Raw genomic sequence first — 18,945 nt, forward strand, 5'->3', positions numbered from 1 at the left:
CAGGATCCAGAGTCAGTTAGGCTGGAGTGGTACTCAGGATCAGCACCACCTGGTGTATAGGGTCTAGGGTAGGAGTCAGCTTGGCTGGGCCAGGGCTCAGAGTCAGCTCTTGCCTACATGTGGGATCCAGGCTCAGCTGCCAGGCTGGGAGCCAAGGTCATCTCCTGCTGGGTTCCAGGTGGCTCAGTGCCAGGCTGGGGGCTAAGGCCACAGTCTCCAGGCAGTGGTATCTCCTGAGACCAGAAGGGTGCTCCTCCTGTGGACAACAGCCATGTTGGGCTGTGCCAGAAGGGAGGATGGGGCTGGGGCAGGGAGTGGCTGACAGAGTGCTAAGGAGGGCCACACATCCTGGAACTGGTGGGCTGCACCTTGTCCCCATACTCACCTGATGGCACAGGTGACCTGGAGGATCCCATCCCCTATACCTGGGAGACCTGACTCAGGTGGAGAGCAGAGGGGATGGATCCTGGGTGCTCTGCCTTACACTGGATGGAGGCTGAGGGCTAAAGGCTAGGGCAGAAATCAAGACTCCAGGCCCCAGCCTTCTCTGACTACCGCTTTGTCCTCCCCAGGAGAGTAGATCCAGCCCTACACCATTGCATCTGGCTGGCCATCAGACAGAGCATACAAACTAGACACCATAACCCCCTGCTTAAACGCTGTATTCCCTTCGGAGGGAACACAGCTTCCCTAGGAACTCCCCTGTCCCACCCTTCTCCCTACTCCAGGTCCCAGCCTTTTTGACCACCTGGGCCATGCCTGCCACCTAACCGATATTGGGGTGCCATTCACCCACCCATCAGGCTCAAATTTCCCCTCCCTGGACTGCCTTCCCTACCAGGGGCACAGAGTCCCTGGCTCCCTCCCCAACACTGCCCAGCTCAGGACACTTTGACTGGGCATGGACCCAACTGCCCCTCAGAAAGGGCCCGGCTCACACAGCAATGTGGCTCCTGCAGGCCTGGTTCCCCACTGGCCTGTTTCGTAGCCACCCTAGCTAGATAAGAACCACAGCTTCCTTCCTACATCCACAGGGGTGTCCAACGGCTACCAGGTTGGGGGCTCAGACCTCCTGACCCCGAACTCCATTGTGTGCCCATCCTACCACAGGCTCGGCTGGCAGAAGGGTCAATGCTGGGGGATTTCTAGCGATAGGTGGCCGCTGGGCCCCACCCTTCTACTCACCTGTTCCAGAGAGAATGCCCTGGCTCCCCTTCCCCACCTCCGCAGGAAGGCCCCGTGAGCTTGAGGCCAATTCCACACTGATCAGTAACAGGTAGCCCCCTCCCCTCATACCACATCCCACTCAGAGGGCTATAAGCCCCTCACCTGCATCAGCCACCTCCGCAGCAGCTGCACCCCTGGACCAGGAGAGAGGAAACCCCAGGATCCGCCCCTGAGCCTGGAGCCTCAGACTTCCCCCTCAGGCTTAACCCTTTCTGTGCCGATCCCACCCACTGTGGGTGGGGCTCCCGGGTCCACAGAGAGAGGCGACAGTCTCTCGTGCCTCGGTTTCCCCCTTCCTCCCACTGGGTGACAAACCGTGGAGTTTGGGGGTGGGGGCTTCGGGAGCTTGACTCTGGGCGGCTGTGGCTCGGCATGCTCTAGGAGGGAACGACAGACGCAAAGAGGGCGTGCGGGGCGGCTTAGTCACTTGAGAACTGTACGCGCGGAGCAGACGGGGAGAGCGGGGGACAATGAGGACGAACACGCCGCGCATGGGGAGGGGGGCAGTACTGACATGCTGACGCCTGACTCCGGGACGCTCCGTGTCCTCGCTCCACACGGATCTGTATCTCGCTGTCTCTGGCTCGGACTCCTCCGGCCCCCGGCGCTCGCACCCTAGCGGAGAGGCGGACGCACTGCAGCCGTCACGGCCCGCGGCACACCACCAGGTCCCGGGTCTTCGGGGCGGCCAGGCCCCGGCCCCGGCCCCTCGCGTCATAACAGACCCGACGCAGACTGGATCTCTGCACTGGCTCTACCTCTGCCCCTCCCGCCCTTGCTTATCCAGGCCCAGCTCCCAGTGAGCGCGAACCGAGCGCCAGCTCCATTACGGGTGGGCTGGGCTTCCATCTCGCCCCGCCTCGCCCCGCCGCAGACTCAGATAGGTCTCCCCCCAGTTAGCTTTGTTTCGGCTCACGTCAGCCTCCTGCCCAGGGTGGAAACGGTCAGGTGGAGCTTCCTCCCGAAATTTGGGCCCAACCCTGAGAAGCAGCCGCCCTCGGACAGACATCAAATCTGAGCAAGAGAAAAGAATTTTCCTGTGCCCTCTGGATCCCAGCGCCCGCACGTTTTAGGTGCTCAATAAACAGCTCTTGAAGTTAGAATCATGTCTGCTTTATTTGTGAGGCTGTTACCTCTGAACGGATTCAGGCTGCAGTACAGGGCTGATTACCGTCGACATATAGTAGGAACCAAAGGGCTCCATCGCTATAGAGGTAGAGGTAGAGGGTAGAGATTCAAACCCAGATTCACCTGGGTTTGAATCTCAGCTGCTCTATTTTCTGTCTGCAACCTTGGGTAAAGTGCTTACCCTCCCTGTGTGTGCCTCAGTTTCCTCATAGCGTCATGTTAGGATTGCACAATTAAGTTAGAGTACTTAAAATGCCTAGCACAGGACTCGGAAAAAGTAGGCACCCAGTGAATGTCAGCTCTTCCTTCCTTCCTTCCTTCCTTCCTCCCTCCCTCCCTTTCTTTCTTTCAGCATGCGGGATCTTAGTTCCCTGACCAGGGATCGAACCCCCGCCCCCTGCAGTAGAAGCACGGAGTCTTAACCACTGGACCGCCAGGGAAGTCCAGAGCGTCAGTTCTTGTGATTGCTGCAGTTTAAAGACTGGCTCAATGTCTCTGGAGGAAATATTTTTAACTCTGCTGGGTGGGTGCCCAAGGCTCTAACTCCTTATGCAACTATCTTGGTCTGTAAGCAGGTGTGAATGGGCTAGCATATGCTCATGACAGTGCCTGAGTGTACTTCTGACTGTGACCATGACTCATGTGACTGTGCCTGTACTTGAGAAAGCTGTAGCCAGGTCCAGATTGCATTAGGTACTCAATGTGTGCATGTGCCAATCACCACATGCCCCACTGCTCACACCATGTTCCCGTCCACCCACAGTAGCAGCGACATTTGAACTCCACCGCCAACCGATCCTTGAGTGAGAGGGCACCTCGGAGGGTCAGAGGCCCACCACCAGGCGTGGACTCGATGGAGAAACTGGTGGGGCTGAGGATGAGGCGGGCCTCGGGGTGACTGGGACGCCGAGCACAACGGCCATGGCCAGAGCACAGGACTTGACTGCACAGAAGAGCCCCACTGGTCACATTCAGGATGAAGGGCCCCAGTGTCGTGTCAACATACTCCTTGATGGCCTGGCAGGATTCCTAGGTGGGAGGGGGAGCGTCAGGACACCACGGCCATGCACGGGTCCACCTAGGGCATTGAGGCACTCACCTGCTGGTCAACCAGGACTGCAGGGGTTAAGGGTGGGCCAGGGTCTCCCCAGTCAGCCTGAAAGCCCCACTCCTGCCGCCACCCTCACCCCCATCCTGGGCTTGAGCTCACCTTGGTTCTTGTGTTCTCCCAGCTCACCCAGAGCACCACTCCTGCTGCCCCCTGGGCTGCACTCTCCCCCAGGCTGTGCTCCAGCTCCTCCTGGTGAAAGGACAGCATAGCTCTGTGGGGCCTCCCTCCGTCCCCACAGCAGCCTGCTGTAACACTATTGCATGGGACAAATAATTCATAGCCTGCTCTAGCTGTGGTGGCCAGAGGCAAGCCTGCCCTTACTCTAGCCTGTGAGTGCCATGCAGGCAGGGATGATTTCTTTCTGAAGAATGCTGAATTGTCTGTGCCTAGCACAGAACTTGGCACACAGTAGGTGCTCAAAGAATGTGAGAGGGAATGGATGAAAGTGTCCCAAGGCTAAAGTGCCCCAGGGCTATGTGGCCTCACTTACTGGACTAATGCCTGACAATGTAGGTTACAAGGTGGGCCGGGTCACAGGAGACTCACCAGGGGCAGAAAGCGGTTAGTCATGTCGTAGAAGATCTGGACATAGGGCAGCACTGGCAGATCAGGGTACCCTGCACCCACGGCCAAACGGAATGCCTCACCCACACGGTGCTGCACAAACATCCGTGCCTTCTTCGTGCCCTCCAGTGCTGCGGGCAGGTAGATGCTGGGGTAGAGGGCACGGCTCTGGCCCCACAGCCACCCCAGCTGGTCATTCTCGGCACGGATGCCTGGTGGGCACTGGCCAGTGTAGTTGGGATTTTTAAAGTCATAGTTATAGCAATCAGGGAAGCCATAGAAGCCCCAGAGGCCACGAGGCCGCAGTGCTTGTCCCAGCCTGAGGGTGCCTGCCATCCAGGCCCGCGCAGCCCCCTCGAACTGGTCCTGAGCTGCTGCCTCCACCCAAGGAGCTGGCCAGTCAGGGTGCTGCCCCTGTACCAGTGCCCGTGAGCGCTGCCGGTAAATGTCCTTGGTGTCCCAGTTGAAGGCCCAGCGTGGGCGCCATGCCTCCCAGTCAATAACTGCCAGCCCTGAGAAGTTGGATGCAGGCATGGCAGCCAGGATGTCCTGGAACGCGCGGGCCAGGTGGACAGCCAGGCTGGCATTCTGGGGCAGGCCACCGAATACGGGTTCCCCAGCAGGTGTGTAGTAAGGGTAGGTGCCCAGCTGGGAGCTGTAGAAAATGGTCATGTCAGGGCCGCGGAAGGTCTGCCCCGGGTTGGCCACCACATCAAAGACACTGACATCCACGTCCACGCCATGCCTCTCTAGGCACCACTGGGTGTTTGCATTCCAGATGGTGGCGAAGGGCCGGTTGGGTACCAGGGGGTCCCTGGAGCCTTTGGCCATGCAGAGCAAGTTCAGGAAGAGGGTGCAGATGGGAAGCAGGTGGGCTGCCGTGGCACAGGGCAGGTCTAGAGAAACCTGGCCAGGGGAAGCAGAGCTGAAAGCAGGCCTTGAACTCCCTGACCCCTACTGAGGGCAGGCAGGCCAAGTCCCTTATTAATCCACCTCTGTTCTGGCTTCAGGTAAATATTGACCTGCAGGGTTCGGAGAAGTCAGAGGGCAAAGGAGAGGCATTGAGGGGAACATGGCCACTAGAGGGCACATCCGAGTTGCCTCTTGGGCCGACCTCTGCCCTCTGTCTCCCACAGGTCTTGTCCTGGCTTGCCCGCCCCCTTTCCCCAAGGGCCACAGAAGCCATGACATCTGTCTTGAGAAGAGTGGCTGAGAGCCAGGCCCTCAGCCCCCAGGCTGGCCGACTGACGGAGGCGGGGCTTCCCTGTCTCTTCCCCCAGGAATCCTGGCCACCCATGCAGGAGGGCATGCTCAGTGACGCAGGAAAGGTCAGCCCAGCCCTCCTGTACACCCGCCAATCTGCCCACTTGTCCCTGCTGACCTCAGGGCTGAAAGGCCTCATTCTCCAAACTTCCTGACCTCAGGGTGAGGGCCTGTGCAGGGCTCAGCAAGATTCTGTTCCTTAACTCTGGCCTCAGCTGCACCGAGACTCTTGGAGGAAGAAGCCGCTGCTAGAAACCCTGAGCTTTTGTAGGGGTCACCCCACCCAGTCTGGGGGCGGGCTGAGGGGCGGGCCCTGGGTTAGAGGGCTGGGCCAGACAGCAGAGCCACCTCTGCACTCCTAGCAAAGTGCCCTTGGTAGGAGGTGGGGCTAGGCCGGAAGTGGCCCCTTCCACTCTGTCAGCACTGGGGCTGGACTTTGTGGCTTTACTTGGGATGGTGTGGGGATGGAGGCAGTGCATGGGGGCCGTCTGGGTGGCAGATCCGACTGGGTGTGATACTGGAGTCTGGGTGCCTTCCCCACGTGCCTGCATTATGACACCTATGGGCCCTAGGCACTTTCACCTTTGTGGACCCATTCCTCAAAAAAACATTTTAAGGGAACGGTTAGGACTCTGTGCTTCCACTGCAGGGGACAAGGGTTCGATCCCTGGTCGGGGAACTAAGATCCCACATGCTGCGCGGCCAAAAATATACATATTTTTTAAAAAATATATTTAACGACTATACTGGCATAAGTACAGATATAATCCAGACTGAATTCATTATTTCATATTCATTATTCCTGTATTTTTTCTTCTGATTAAAAAAGATTAAAATTAAAACATTTTTGTGGGCCCGTATAAGTATTGTGGCCCTGTGCCTACAGTGCCTAGTGGATAAATCATCCCCCCTTTAGGGACCTGTGTCTGAAAGGAACTGTGTTCCTGAAGTCAGGGCTGCGTTGTCACCCTTTGTATATGTGCTGGATCAGTGACTGTGTCTGTGTAAAGCTCCAGTTAGTGGACATTTGGGACTCTCCACAAACTCCAGTAGTTTGTATGTGCAAGTGTGGGACCCAGTGCCTGGGACTTGGTGTGTGTGAGACGCTGTTTTATGACCATGAGACCCCATGTTTGTGTGACCACGGGTATGAGCATGAGTGTATCAGTGAAGACGCGCTTGTTCATTCCTTCGTGATTTTGCTTGTTTGCTGATTCAGACGCTAGCAACTGAGACCTGCTAGGTGCTCAGGCCCAGGCTTGCCTGCCAGAGTGGGGTGAAGGAAACATCATGTTCCTGGCCCAGGTGAAAGCACTGAACAGCCCAGTCTGAACCTGAGCTCATAGCCAGGTCACAGCTGCGTGGGTCAGGTCACAGGTATGTCTGGATAACCTGTGTGTTGGCAGGTTACAGATGTGGGCAGGGTAGCTAACAGGTATGCATGGGTCACATCTATGTAGGGGAGGTCACAGCTGTGTGTGGGGTCACAGTTGGGTAGGGGAAGTCACAGGTGTTGGGGAGATAGGTCACAGCTCCTCCTTCCTTGCCCTCCCTCTGCTGGCTCCATCATCTTATGGCCTTATTGATCGACACCTGAATCTACTCTCCAGCCGGCCTCTCCCCACCTTGGTCACAAGCAGCCAGGACCCCTCCCCTACCCCCACCATGTGATTTGACATCTCCCTCCCAGTGCTACCACCCTCTCTATTCTCTGCCATCAGCAGCCAGAGGGATGAAGGATCACTTTACAACCTGAATCAATATCGATTTGGTGAGGATTGCTTCTCCAGGCTCTAACCACACAATCCCCTTGCCTGTATGCCTCTGGGGAGCACTCTCCACTGTCCAACATCTGACTTGGCCTTGGCATCCAAAGTGCATCTCCCTTTATGCCGTCATACCCCTGAGGATGGCAGTCTTTGCTGGTGTGGTTCATGGGTGCATCCCCAGCACCCAGCCCAGCCCGGGCACATGTGTGTGTTCAGTGTGTTCACTGACCAGGTAAGATAGTCACTATCATCAGACTAAATCAGGCCTGGTGCCACTCGAGGGCCACCTGAAGCATAACCCTCTGTCACACCCAAGCCTCAAACTCTGTCTCCATTTGTGTTCTGTCTTCCTCCAGCCTTTGCCCATGCTTTGTTCCCAGCATCAAGTTTCCCCCCCACCTTTCAAAACTCAGTGTAGGGACTCTCAATGTAGGGACTTCCCTGGCAGTCCAGGAGTTAGGAAACCGTGCTTCCACTGCAGGGGGCAGTGGTTCGATCCCTGGTCGGGGAACTAAGATCCCATGTGCCGTGCATGGTGCGCCCCCCCCCCCCAAAAAAAAAACCCAACCCAACCTCAATGTAGAAAGCACTTCCTTGAGGCTACTTCCCGAGTCCTTGTGGCTGGGGTGCCCTCCTCACTGCTCGACAGTTTCTTGAGTACATCTCAAGCCGGTATTATCTGAGGGCAGGGGATCAGTCATCACTGATAGGGACAGGAGGAATCCAGGTGTGGGTCCAATGGCTGAGGGGAGGGGCAGGGTTGAGGGGAGGGGCAGGGCCCCACCCAGAATAACTCACTTCAGAAGCAGAGGAAGTGAAGCAGGTCAGAGCTGGTATGACAGCTCTGGCTGCTACTTCTCTCCCCTGGGACAGCTGGGGACAAGCTATGCTCTCCCATGGCCATTACAGGGCTGACTGTTGAGGATGCCTCCCCCTCACCCCATCATGCATCTCTGCAGTGGGACAGGGACTGGACCTCATGATTCAGATCCCAATGCCCTGCTTGCCTCCCCCTGACCATACCCAGTGGAGGACTCTGAGCTAGATGGGGAGAAGTGCGTGTGGCTGAAGTCCACTGTCCTTGGGACTGGGGAGTGGAGGAGCCGCCCTTGCCTGTGAGAACAGCAGGGAGGAGTGATCTGGCTACCTGCCCAGCCAGGGAAGATCAAACATCCGCTTTCCCCTTTCTCCTTGGGTGGGCAAGGCGAGGCGACTGGCACCAGCCCAGCTGGGGATACAGTACCAAGTAGGAGAAGCACAATGAGCCCCATCCCTCACAGAAGGTTGTACCCAACTGCTTTCCAATCAATATGGATAAAGCAAGGTCCTTGGTGTTGGGGTAGACTGTGAGTCCCTCCACTCCCAGTGGCCCCTGCCCTAGCAGGACAGCTAGAGTGGGAAGCTCTGGCCTGCAGATCCCAGTGAATGCATTTTACAGATGAGAAGTCGCCAGCAGAGAGTCTCACAGAGACAGAACTGAGCTCAAACCTTATATGGAAGACCCTGAAATCTCTCTCACATGCCCTGGCCCAGGCACAGACAGTCCAAGCAAGGAAGCAGTTGTTTCATATTTAATTTACAAAAGAGACCCCAAAATAATAATAATAAACTATTCACGGGCAGGGGAGTAGGGTCAGGTCCTCCCCAGCCCAGCTGTGCCCCTCTTCCTCTCTGGCAGGGAGAGAAGGGGCCTCCCACAGGACTGTCCCTCCCCCTTAGAACAGGGGGTGGGAGCTGGTACAGACACCCTACTGGGCATCCCAGGGGGTTCTGCCCCTTCAGACTCTGGTTTGTCCACCCCTTGTGGGCTCCTACATGCCTAGCAGAGCCCTTGTGGCAGAGGCCAGCTTGCCTGACAGCTGCGTGAGAGACCCTCACAAAGTCCAGGTGAGGGCCAGGGTGGCCACAGCCAGCAGGCTGGTGAGGTGGGACCCAGACCAGGCCCCACTGGCACCCCCAGCTGCCCGCCTGCGGTCCCACTGGCATTGCTCGCCACCCCAGCCTAAGTAGCACTGGCAGCGAAAGTACGTCTGCAGGTGGTTGCGGTCGGCCCAACTGAGTTCCCCCTCTGGTCGCAGCTGCGGCTCACCAGGTGCGTGGCTAGGCACTAGGCGGAAGCTGCTGGCACTGAGGTGCAGAAAGGTATTAGCACTGGGGTCACGGCGCACACAGCGCCCGTGGCCATGGCACTGGGCCCAGCTGCAATACTGGGCAGCCCAGGACACATTGACGACGTAGGGTACCAGCAACCGGGTCAGGTAATCCTTGAGGTACTGGCAGGTCTCCTGGGGGCAGAGGTCAGGGATCAGGGTCAGCTGTCTCAGCCCACAGGCCCAGATGGAAACTCTGTTTACACTGTGGTGACTGTACCTTCTTTTAACAATGCACACACACACACACACACACACACACACGCACGCACGCATGCCTGAACCCTCACTGTTCCTATTCCTTCTAAGAAGGGGGTGGGGGCAGGGACTGGAACCCAGCAGGGCAGATGGGGCAGGGTGGAACTCAACAGCTGGTCAGGACAGCAAATCCCCCTTCCTGGGAGAAGGGGAGGGACTGTGTCTTCTCTGTTGGGACTGGGGCTCCTTGGGTGGGGGACAGATGAGGGGACCACTTTGAGGTTTGCAGCACAGACGCTCTGCCTGTCCCTGTAGACTCAGCTCCAGTAGGCTGGGTGGGTCTTACTTACCATGCTGGTGGTGTACCCCGCATCACCCCAGAGGATGACACCAGCTGCACCCAGGGCTGCACTCTCGCCAATGGTGGAGATGAGATCCATCTGCGTGGGGAGGAGATGGTCACTGGGGAATACTGAGACCACAGGGTGAGAAGGACAGACAGTGTGGGCAGGCCCTAGCCTGTTCAGACCTGCTAACCTCCCCCCAGCCCAGTCCTCTCCTTCTCACCCCTAGGCAGCAGCTGTTTCACTTTCTCCTTAAATGTTTAAGCCGTTTCCACCCCCACTTCTGGCCTCCCATTCCCAAGCCAAGGGCCCACTTGAGCCTAGTATGTACCTATCAGGATGGACCGCAAAGTCAGAATGCTAGGCCCAAGTCCCTGCTCTGCCTGGATTTGCTGGGAAGTTCTGGGTAAATTTCTCAGCATCTCTGGCCCTCAATTTTTGTATCCACAAAATGGAGATAACAATGCCACCCTTTCATAGGGTTACAGAGATAATGAGGTGAGGAGATGTAGAGTAGCCAGTAAGCTTGGGGGCAGGAGGCCTGCAGTGGTTTCCCAAGGACGAAGGCAGGGCCCTGGGAGGCACATACCTCGCTAAGCCCTGTGAGTCCGCGGCTATAGGTGGGCCTCGTGAAGACGTAGACCGGGAGTGCATGGTTGGCATGGTGGGTGTGAGCCACGCGAAGGGCCTCCTGAACACGGAAGCTGACAAAGTTGCGGCCATGTGTGGAGGAAGCGAGTGTCTCTTCCAGGTATACAGAGGGGAAGAGGGCCGTGCTCTCGGCCCACAGCCAGGCCAGCTGGTCATTTCGGGAGACCTCAACATCAGGGCAGCGGCCTGTATAGGTCTCCCAGTTCTGCACATAATCATGGTTGTAACAGTCGGGGAAGAGGTAGAAGCCCCACAGATGCCGAGGCCGAAATGCCTTGACAAATCGCAGTGTCTCCAGCATGAACTGGCGTGCAGCAAACTCAAACTCATACTGCGCCTGCTTCACTATGCGGTCTGGTGGCCAGTCAGGGTGGCGACTGGCCACCAACTGGCGTGATAATCGGCGGTACACGTCCTTGTCCTGCCAGTTGCGTACCCACACTGGCCGCCAGTCCTCCCAGTCGATGACTGCCAGCCCTGCAGGCTCCTGTGTACGAATGTAGCGTTCCACATGTCCCTTTAGCATCTCCAGGTGTACCCAGAGGCTGCCATTCTGTGGCACACCACCATGCACAGACCTCGCCACCGAATCGAAGTGTGGATACATGCCCAGCCGGTCACGGTAGAAGATGGTGATGTTCTGGTTCACGAAACCCTCATTAGGTGAGGCCTGCACATCAAAGGCCTTCATGTCCTTTGGGTCCAGTGGAACCTTGTGGCGTGGGCCACAGTCTTGTGTGGGCACATCCCATGCTACCACAAAGGGCCGGCCTGTGAAGATGGGTGGTGCTGTGGGCTTCAGCTCCGTGGCCCATGCCACCGCCAACAACAGGGCCAGTGTGACGGCAGGGCCCAGGCCTGCCCACATGCTGGGGGCTGCAGGAAGACAGTGTCACCTGCCTGGCACTAGCTCAGGAACTGGGGGAAAGGTGGGAGACAGCAAATCAGTCTATAGAATCCTGGAGGTGTCCACCCCAAACCCATCCATACTCCCAAAGCCCATGCTGTGTAGGGCACCGTGCCCAGGGTTGTTCAGGCCCTGTTATTGGCTATAACAGGTCTGAGAGACCACAGACCACTGAGGCGCAGGAACTCACTGCCAGGGCTCCTTCCTGAAGCAGGTAGCCTACGGCTGGGCAGGAACTTGTTAGGTCTGTGACCCCTCTGAGAACTGGACGAATTGAGCTGTAGACTCACTGCCCAGAGACTCACACATGGCTGAATACCACCCAGGACAAGGTTTCTGAGAGCCCCAAACCGAGGCCCACTCTACCCTGTGAAGTACTCTTGGTCCTGAGAAACCATAGCATTTGGGTAAGGCAAGGCACAGCTGATGAAGCTGCTAGGAAGCTGTAACAGCCCCAGAGCTGGTATCTTTTTTTGCACCCGCCCAGCAGCAGAGCGAGGCCAATAGACTTTGTCTCAGCGAAGACACTCTCCCAAGCTTGGTGGAGGCCCCGCGGGGACAAAGGGGTGGTGGATCTCCCACGGTGGCGCTGGCAGACCGGCATTTCCCTCTACAGCTACCAGAAATGATCGCGCCCGCGGGCCAAACGGTCCGGGGTAAAGCCCACTCCACCTGGCCTTTGTCCGGGACCCCGCCCCCGCCCCGCACGTGGGGGCTCAACCCGGCCCAGAGTTGGGGGGGGGGTCCTGGGCCGCCTCCCTGGGAGCTCAGAACAGAGCCCGCGGAGAGAGCCGCCAGGCTCGCACTGCCCTCCCTCACCTCGCGCAGGGAGCCGCCGGGACCTGCGCCATGGCCACCGCCATCCCCGCCCCAGCCCGGCCCGCTCCGGCCGCTCCACCAGGCACTGCCCCGGTTCGGCGCCTCTACTGGCTCCGCCCCCCCAGCCCGCGGGCCCTTTAAGAATTCAGCGCGGAGGCGGGCCCTGCGCAGGATTTGCGGCGGGGTCGAAAAGGTGTGCCTGACTTTCGGGTAGCCAGTGCTGCGTTTTGGGCTCCAAGGTCCCCAAATCCTCTGCCGAGGAATGTGATCATCAATCTGGAACCGTGAGACCCCTCCAAATGGGGCTTTCTTGTGGAGTCTCAGCCGTGAGGGCCAGTCAGCCCCAAATCCCCCCCCGCAGCCTGCGGCCGGTGGTACAGTCCTCGCTGCTCTGCGACGCGGCCAGCCGCTTAAAGGGACAGCATAAAGGACGGGGGTCGGGGAGGGAATAAAGGAGGTGGCGTTCCGTCACCCGGCCAGAAGGAGGTGCTGTGGGACCCCGAGGCCTTGGCCGGGGGTAGTAGTGAATCTGGCTCAGCATCCCTGAGCGTAGTCTCCAGTCCTGGGGCCCCTTTGTATGGAAAGGGGGACGGTGACCAGAGCCGACCTCTGGTCTCGCAGGACAGTAATGTGCCGCCCCCTACGGATCAGGGCTCCCTTCCCCCGACCCTGGTCTGAAGGGAATCCCCGCCCCCTGCCAGACTTGGGGAGGGGGCCTAGCACCCGCGTCTTAGCTCTTCCAGGACTGCGTGGAGGCAGTGGTTGTCCGGGCAACACGAGCTGTGGGTCGCAGCTAGGCCCGCCCGGCTGGGGCCAGTAAGCCCAGCGGGCCCTGGGGATAGGGCGTCCCCCTGCCCCCGACCTGCATCAGGCACAGGCCAATCCCTGGGCTCCCATCGCCTCCTGTCCAGTCTCTGGGGGGCCTGTGGGAGCCCCCAAGGCTTCCTTTCAACTCTGAGGAAGCTGCCACCCTTGCAGAAGTTCCTGGACAGATGGCAGAGAAAGCCGGCCCGGCCAGAGGGTTTCCCCTGGGCCTCTGCCCAGTATCCTAAGTCCTTTGGTCCTGTAAGCCCCTCCCTCTGGGGAGCAGGCTTGGAGCTGGAATGGGGGGAGTATTCCTTGCCTCGTCTTAGATCCGCTCCCCCGGGATCCTCAGCTCCCCAAAGGGCCCGGGTCTGTATGGCCAGCCCATTCCCCGCCCGCGCGACTGGGAGGAGAGGCAGGGAGCGCTGCTGCGAGCGCATGTACCAGGGTGCAGACCAGTCGTCTGCCCTGGGCTCACCTGTGTGGGAGTCCGTCGGCCCAGTAGGTCGGCGGCCTCCCTCCTTCCCGGGGTAAGTCTCCAGACAAGCTACTCGCACCAGCTGCTGCCCTCCGGGCAGCCCGCCGGCAGCTTGATAAACCCCATCCCTCCCACCGGCTCCCGCCTCCCGCCCCGGCCCTTTCTCCTCACTTCCTGCTGCCCCTCAGAGAGGAAAGGGCCAGGAACATGCGCGGGGGAGGGGACCGCCTTGACCGTTTCCCTCCGGCGTGCCCTGAAGGCTGGCTGCCCGCCCCACCCTTCCCCTGAGTAGGCCTTGGCCCAGCAAACTGCACCAGGTGACAGGAAGGCTGGGGGACCTGGTTCAGGTGCCAGCCTCCCCCATGCTGGCAGCTTCCTTAACACTGAAAGCTTTTCTCCCCAACCTGCCCTTAAGGTTGAGACCCATCCTCAAATCCAGCAGCTTGTGAGTGGAGAGGCCCTGGTGGTGGCGTTTTGGGGAGTCAAACTACTTGGGGGATGTTTGGCAGATGATCCCCCAAAGCAGGTGGTGAAGAGAACCAGCCCTGGGGTGGGGGTGTTGGGGGAACTTACAAGAGCTGAGTCAATTTTTTTCCACTGAGAGCGGAAGCATCCCAAGTGTGACAGAGTGGACAATGTGTTGATGTGGGTGACTGTTGGGGGGAGGGGCAGGGCCTGGGAGGGTTCTGCAGGGTGCTCTCCTGCCAGAGGATGTTCCTGGGTGGATTTCACTAAGATGCTGCAGAGTAAGGGGCTCCTTACCACATGGGTGAGGAAAGGGGTGTATTCCTGTGGGAAGGGGGTGCCCATAACGTGGCTAGCTCCCAGGAGGGCTGCAGCAGGGTCCCAGCAGACCCCTCCAGAGGTACAAATCTGCACAGCCTCAAATCACCCTGAGCCTACCCGCCCCCCCGACCCTACCAGCCCACCTCCTTCATGCCCAGGCCCTCTCTCCTAACAGAAGGCTGTGTAAGACTGGGGGACTGGGGGAGATGGGAACATATCCTAGAGTCTACCCTGATGACCAAGGAGTCCAGGACATGGCATGGGAGGGTGGTGTCCCTGGACCACTGTGCTGGCTCCACAAGGGACACGGGCCTTAAAAGCTCCAAGGCTGGGGGCCCCTGGGGAAACAAAGGCCAGACCAGACTGTCCCAGGGCAGGGACACTTCCTCAGGAAGGAAGGAAGTGAGCACAGCCCAGTAGGAGGGAGTGGGGAAGCACAGCCATGACCCCCATTGTTTCCAGCTTTGGGGTCAGCTAGGGCAGGCCCACCACAGGGAGTTCCCCCACACTGGGACAGTGGTGATGGGCTGCCACCCAGCATGGCAGAACCCTGGCCTTGGGGCAGTCAGTGGGAGGGACAGTGGAGGACGACGATAGGGCCTTATGCCTGGCATCTTACTGGGGAAACAGGAAGGTGCCCAAAGAAAAACTGCAAGTCCAGGCTGCAGAGGGTGATCCTGCTTCACACTTGACAAGTTTAAACCTCCAAAAGACAGGTAGGCCAACTTCCCAGACCCAGCAGCCTGTGTCCTTGAACTCCCTCCTCCCTTGCTGGGAGATGGGCTGATGGCCAAGGGCTAGGCCTAGTAGAGAACCAGCCTCATAGCAGGACCTGAGAAGTGTAGGCCAAATGTCCACAGGAAGCAGACTGCAGGTGAGAAGACAGGGCAGAAAGGACCAGAGGAAGTATTGGGTAGCTGAGCTTTACCTGCTGGAACAGAAGCCCCAAGCCTCCTCTCCTGGTAGTGCAAGTAGGTTTGGGCTGCAGAGCCTCGCAGTAGGTCAAGGGCAGTGGTACCCACTTGGCTGCTGTCCACCTAAGGCTGGGCCTTGGAGGTCCATGGGGCTCAGGCTGTGACCTCACGTGGCATTAGCTGGCACAGCTGGGGGCAGGACAACTGTTCCAGACCTGTGTGTGGTCACACTCTCACCTCAGGTCAGGCAGATGGGGCCAATCCCTAGTGAGGTACTCCAGGGCCTTCCAATTCCAGGGGTCCCCGCTTATTGAACACAATACACAAGTACGAATGGCTCTCCATCCTGAGGGGGTCTGCAATGAGGTCTGTGTGAATACACTGCCACCTGCTGATTGTAGCTGGAATGGCCGCAGGCTAGGCTCATGCTCACTCTGGGCCTCACTGGAGATGTGGGCAACAAGAGTCCCCCACCCAGGCCCACCTACTATGCCCAGGTGGTGGTCTAGATACTGGGTATCAAGCCTCAGAGATGTCATTCTTGTATGCAGGGTCTACAAATAATTTTATTGAACAAATAACACAACAGCCTTCCTAGATTGAGGGCTACCCTCCCCAAGCCATTTCTCACACGCTTAAAGAACAGAGTTTGCACAGTAAGGAATTTAAAAAAAAAAAAGTCATTTTTATGTAGAAATCAGACTCTGCCCCAACATCATGGACTAGACTATTTACAAGCTTTCACATTTTAAGTATTCCTTTATGATTGTTCTCTCCTTTCTGTCCCTACCCAGGGCTCCAGTACTTTTCTCTTACTGATCCTGAAGGGATGGGTATACTGTAGGGGAATGGGTGGTGGGCTCCTCAGAGCTACTGGCACCAGCCCTAGGGTGCTGTCCCTTATCACAGGGTGGTGGATGTGTAAGGGCAAGGGGGATTAGACACAGTAGGTGGGATGTGGCAACACCCCATAGGCACAGGCATCCAGAGCCCTTCCTGATCCCCATCCTATGCCCTCTCAGTTGGGGTAGGGGTCAACAACTAGTTGCAGTGGGGAGGGATCAGCCCAGCCCGGGGTAGAGGGAGAAACCTCCTACACCTATTAACAGCCAGCAAACTGTCCATCCATCTGGGGGTGGGAACAGATGGGCAGGTAGGCAGGAAGAATCAGGCTTGTTCTGCCCCCAGCTTCTGTCCAACACAGGAGGAATCGAGGTAGCAAACGGCTGAAATGCTCCAACGAGAGGGTAAAGGAAGTGAGGGAAAGGAAGTTCCCACCTGTGTACAGCTCCCACAGCCCTGGGGCTGGAAAAAGGCAGACCTTACTTGTAAAGTGCTGTAGCCTCCAGCAGGGCTGGGCCCTAGGCAAGCTTGGAAGAATGCAGGCCAGGCAAGGGCACAGGAACTAGGCATTCCTGAACAGCATATGCCCTGCCATGCTCCTTGTAGGGATTGCTGGGAAAGGTGGACTGGTAACTCCGCCATCAGCCCTTGCCAGCCACCAGCCACCTCTTGTCCACATACAAACCAACACCCAACCAGCATTGTAGGACTGCCCTGCTCACAGTTGAAGGTTCCGGGCCAGTGGAGTTTATTCACGGTTGTGGCCCCAGCCTAGGTTCCTCAGTGGAAGCCACACCTTGAGCCTGGGGGTTTCTTGCTGGGGCAGGGGGTGTTTATGCCTGCCACCCCCCAGGCTCACACCTCATAGAGGATCACAGGGAAATCCACGTGGATGCGGGGGGGATCCAGCTTCACGATGCCCTGCCGTGGAAACAGAGGCTAGTGAGGGCCAGCTCAGGGCCCCTACTCCAGGAAGCCTTCCTGTTCCTCCCAGCTCCTCCCCCAAGAGCCCCCACCATAAGAGCAGACCCCATCTGGGTCTACCTCCACACAATCAACATAGGCTCTATGACCACTGCCCAGCCCCTCACCTGAGGAATCAGGTTCTTATGTACCCGCCTCAGCTTGGCCCGCTTCTGCCCGTTCTTGGTGACGATTGTCTCCTCATAGAACTCGTGAGCCAGATCCCCATCCTCGTCATAGAACATGGAGCTGTGCAGAGGGAGAGGGGAACAGGCTGGGCTGGAGCCCCAACCTAGTCATGGCAAATGCCACAGACCACAGGGAAGTATGCCCTCCCCCAAATGGGGAGGAACAACCTTGGTGGGAGGAAGGGAGGTTAGTATGCCTGGAGAATCCCTTGCTTAGTATCTGGGGTATACTAGAAGGAAGTGGGGAGCGGGGTGGTGGCCAGTGCTACTTTGTCAGATTATGAGAAGAGAGGCCATACCAAAAAATCACTGGTTTGTTCAGCAAGAGTAGCCGTTCCATCAGGCCCTTGCCTTCACCCAGGGCTTCTAGAGTGGGCAGAATGGTGGCCTGAGCATGTTGGTCTCACTCCAGAAGACACTGCTGGCCCAGGGCCAAAGCCTGAGATAGCAGATGCCTGAGCTAGGAGGGAGCCTAAAGGGAAAAAGCCTGCATCCTCCCCCATCCAGGTGGCTGATGCAGCCAAACTGCCACTGTTGGGGTCCCCCTAGTATCTACAGCCAAATCTCCAGCATCACCTGAGTGTCACTCCCCAGGGCCCATCACAGCCAGGCCAATCTAGTGCTCCTGTCTGGGCCGCTTGGGGGAGGGGGGAGGTCAGTGCTCCAGATCTGGGAAACATACCTGGGTGAGGGTCTTTTTCCCCAGGCCCCATCCCCAACGCTGGGGACCAGTCCTGCTTTCCCGGCCACTACCCAGAGAGGTCCAACCCCACCACTGTGGGGAACGGAAACAGACAAAACAGAGGGTCATTCTCCCCGAGGGAGAACTGGAGGTGAGGGAGGATAGGAGCCTTCAGCTTGCAGGCTGGGATGGATGGGATGAAAGGAAGAGGTTCTGAAGTCTCAGGGAGGCCCTATCTTAGCTTCACCGTGAGAAGGGCCTGCCCAGGGACAAGCCTCAGGCCCACTCTTCTCCTCGGGAGACCTTCAGAGCAGCCAGGCCGCCAGGAACCGACTGCTCGGCTTTCCCCACCCCTTGTTCCTCTGGGAGCCTGAAATATGGGAACCGTCCTGACTCGGGTGTAGGGGGTACAGCGGCGGGAGCGCCCCATGACGCGGGGCACCCAGCCGCCCGTCTGTCCTCCCGGGGGCGGAACCCCACGCCCTTACCCGCGGCGCGTGAATACGAAGGGGGGCACGACTCGGCCTCGCGGTCGCACCAAAGCTTGCTCAGCGACAGCCGCCTCCGGGCCGCCGCCCCCCGCCGCCGAGGCGAAGGGCCACAGGCCCCGAGCTTTGGAGCCGCTGGCGCCCATGTCAGGGCCGCCGGCGCATGGCGGGCCCCGCGGCAGCTTCGCTCTCACAGGACCGTCCGCGCCGCCATGCCCCGCCTAGGCCTCCGCTCGCAGGTGCCGCCGCCGCCGCCTTCCGCAGGCTCCGCTGTCTCCACGGAAACCTCACTTCCGCTTCCGAACACTGCGTATGTTCCTGCCTCTGATTGGCTGCTTCTCTCGTCGGTCCGCGGGGCTGGGCTAATAGCTGCCCTCAGATGCTAGGTATCCCAGCATGCACTGCGAGACGTCAGGTCCCAGCAGGCCACGCCCTCTCCAGCTGGGGCAGCTCACAGTCTGGAAAGCGGTGGCTGTGTCCTCCACCTGGTTTCTTCAGCTTGTACTGCGGCTCCGAAGTCCCCGACCCCCAGAGGTCAGGCTCAGCGAGCCTGCCCAACCAAAGCAGCACTTTAGGGCCTGACCCTAGGCCAGTTTGGGCAGTGCCCGTCTGCCCTCATTCTATCCCCACACCGCTTTTACGATCCCCACTGTGGCACGGGACAAAGA

General features: G+C 58.6%; 3 protein-coding genes across 7 annotated transcripts; all 3 read right to left on the bottom strand.

Moving 5' to 3' along the window:
- Window positions 1-88: 88 nt before the first annotated feature.
- Window positions 89-13,534, bottom strand: HYAL2 (hyaluronidase 2). Of its 5 annotated transcripts, XM_029242930.1 has the most exons (5): window positions 13,414-13,534; window positions 10,344-11,323; window positions 9,761-9,850; window positions 1,742-1,842; window positions 89-256 (listed from the first exon to the last, which is right to left on the bottom strand). In XM_029242930.1, exons 2-5 carry the CDS (start codon window positions 11,271-11,273, stop codon window positions 202-204), a joined length of 1,176 nt encoding a protein of 391 aa, XP_029098763.1. In that variant the 5' UTR covers window positions 11,274-11,323; window positions 13,414-13,534; the 3' UTR covers window positions 89-201. The 5 variants fall into 5 exon arrangements, with proteins under 5 accessions (XP_029098763.1, XP_029098762.1, XP_029098759.1 ...); XM_029242929.1 differs by lacking the exon at window positions 89-256 and having other exon boundaries at window positions 1,617-1,842; XM_029242926.1 differs by lacking the exons at window positions 89-256; window positions 1,742-1,842 and adding an exon at window positions 8,619-9,347.
- Window positions 3,040-5,978, bottom strand: HYAL1 (hyaluronidase 1). Its single transcript, XM_029242931.1, has 4 exons — window positions 5,412-5,978; window positions 4,013-4,936; window positions 3,566-3,655; window positions 3,040-3,384 (listed from the first exon to the last, which is right to left on the bottom strand). Exons 1-4 carry the CDS (start codon window positions 5,430-5,432, stop codon window positions 3,073-3,075), a joined length of 1,347 nt encoding a protein of 448 aa, XP_029098764.1. The 5' UTR covers window positions 5,433-5,978; the 3' UTR covers window positions 3,040-3,072.
- A 2,125-nt stretch (window positions 13,535-15,659) lies between the features above and the next one.
- On the bottom strand, window positions 15,660-18,554 carry TUSC2 (tumor suppressor 2, mitochondrial calcium regulator). The gene is made up of 3 exons (XM_029241590.1): window positions 18,278-18,554; window positions 17,048-17,168; window positions 15,660-16,877 (listed from the first exon to the last, which is right to left on the bottom strand). Exons 1-3 carry the CDS (start codon window positions 18,421-18,423, stop codon window positions 16,812-16,814), a joined length of 333 nt encoding a protein of 110 aa, XP_029097423.1. The 5' UTR covers window positions 18,424-18,554; the 3' UTR covers window positions 15,660-16,811.
- Window positions 18,555-18,945: the final 391 nt, after the last annotated feature.

This window comes from Monodon monoceros, unplaced genomic scaffold (genome assembly GCF_005190385.1).
Source record: "Monodon monoceros isolate NGI ecotype Baffin Bay Population unplaced genomic scaffold, NGI_Narwhal_1 Super_Scaffold_3, whole genome shotgun sequence".
NCBI classification, from domain to species: Eukaryota; Metazoa; Chordata; class Mammalia; order Artiodactyla; family Monodontidae; genus Monodon; species Monodon monoceros.

Coding starts and splice junctions, on each gene's coding strand:
- HYAL1 (XM_029242931.1), bottom strand. CDS start 5,432: ATGAGGCCTTTCAGCCCTGAG. Junction 3,656..4,012: donor CTAACCGCTTTCTGCCCCTG/GTGAGTCTCCTG, acceptor TCCTTTCACCAG/GAGGAGCTGGAGCACAGCCT. Junction 3,385..3,565: donor GGGAGAACACAAGAACCAAG/GTGAGCTCAAGC, acceptor CCTCCCACCTAG/GAATCCTGCCAGGCCATCAA.
- HYAL2 (XM_029242926.1), bottom strand. CDS start 11,273: ATGTGGGCAGGCCTGGGCCCTGCCGTCACACTGGCCCTGTTGTTGGCG. Junction 9,851..10,343: donor GACTCACAGGGCTTAGCGAG/GTATGTGCCTCC, acceptor CTCCCCACGCAG/ATGGATCTCATCTCCACCAT. Junction 9,348..9,760: donor CGGGGTACACCACCAGCATG/GTAAGTAAGACC, acceptor CTCTGCCCCCAG/GAGACCTGCCAGTACCTCAA.
- TUSC2 (XM_029241590.1), bottom strand. CDS start 18,423: ATGGGCGCCAGCGGCTCCAAAGCTCGGGGCCTGTGGCCCTTCGCCTCG. Junction 17,169..18,277: donor TTCGTATTCACGCGCCGCGG/GTAAGGGCGTGG, acceptor CCCTCTGCACAG/CTCCATGTTCTATGACGAGG. Junction 16,878..17,047: donor ATAAGAACCTGATTCCTCAG/GTGAGGGGCTGG, acceptor TTTCCACGGCAG/GGCATCGTGAAGCTGGATCC.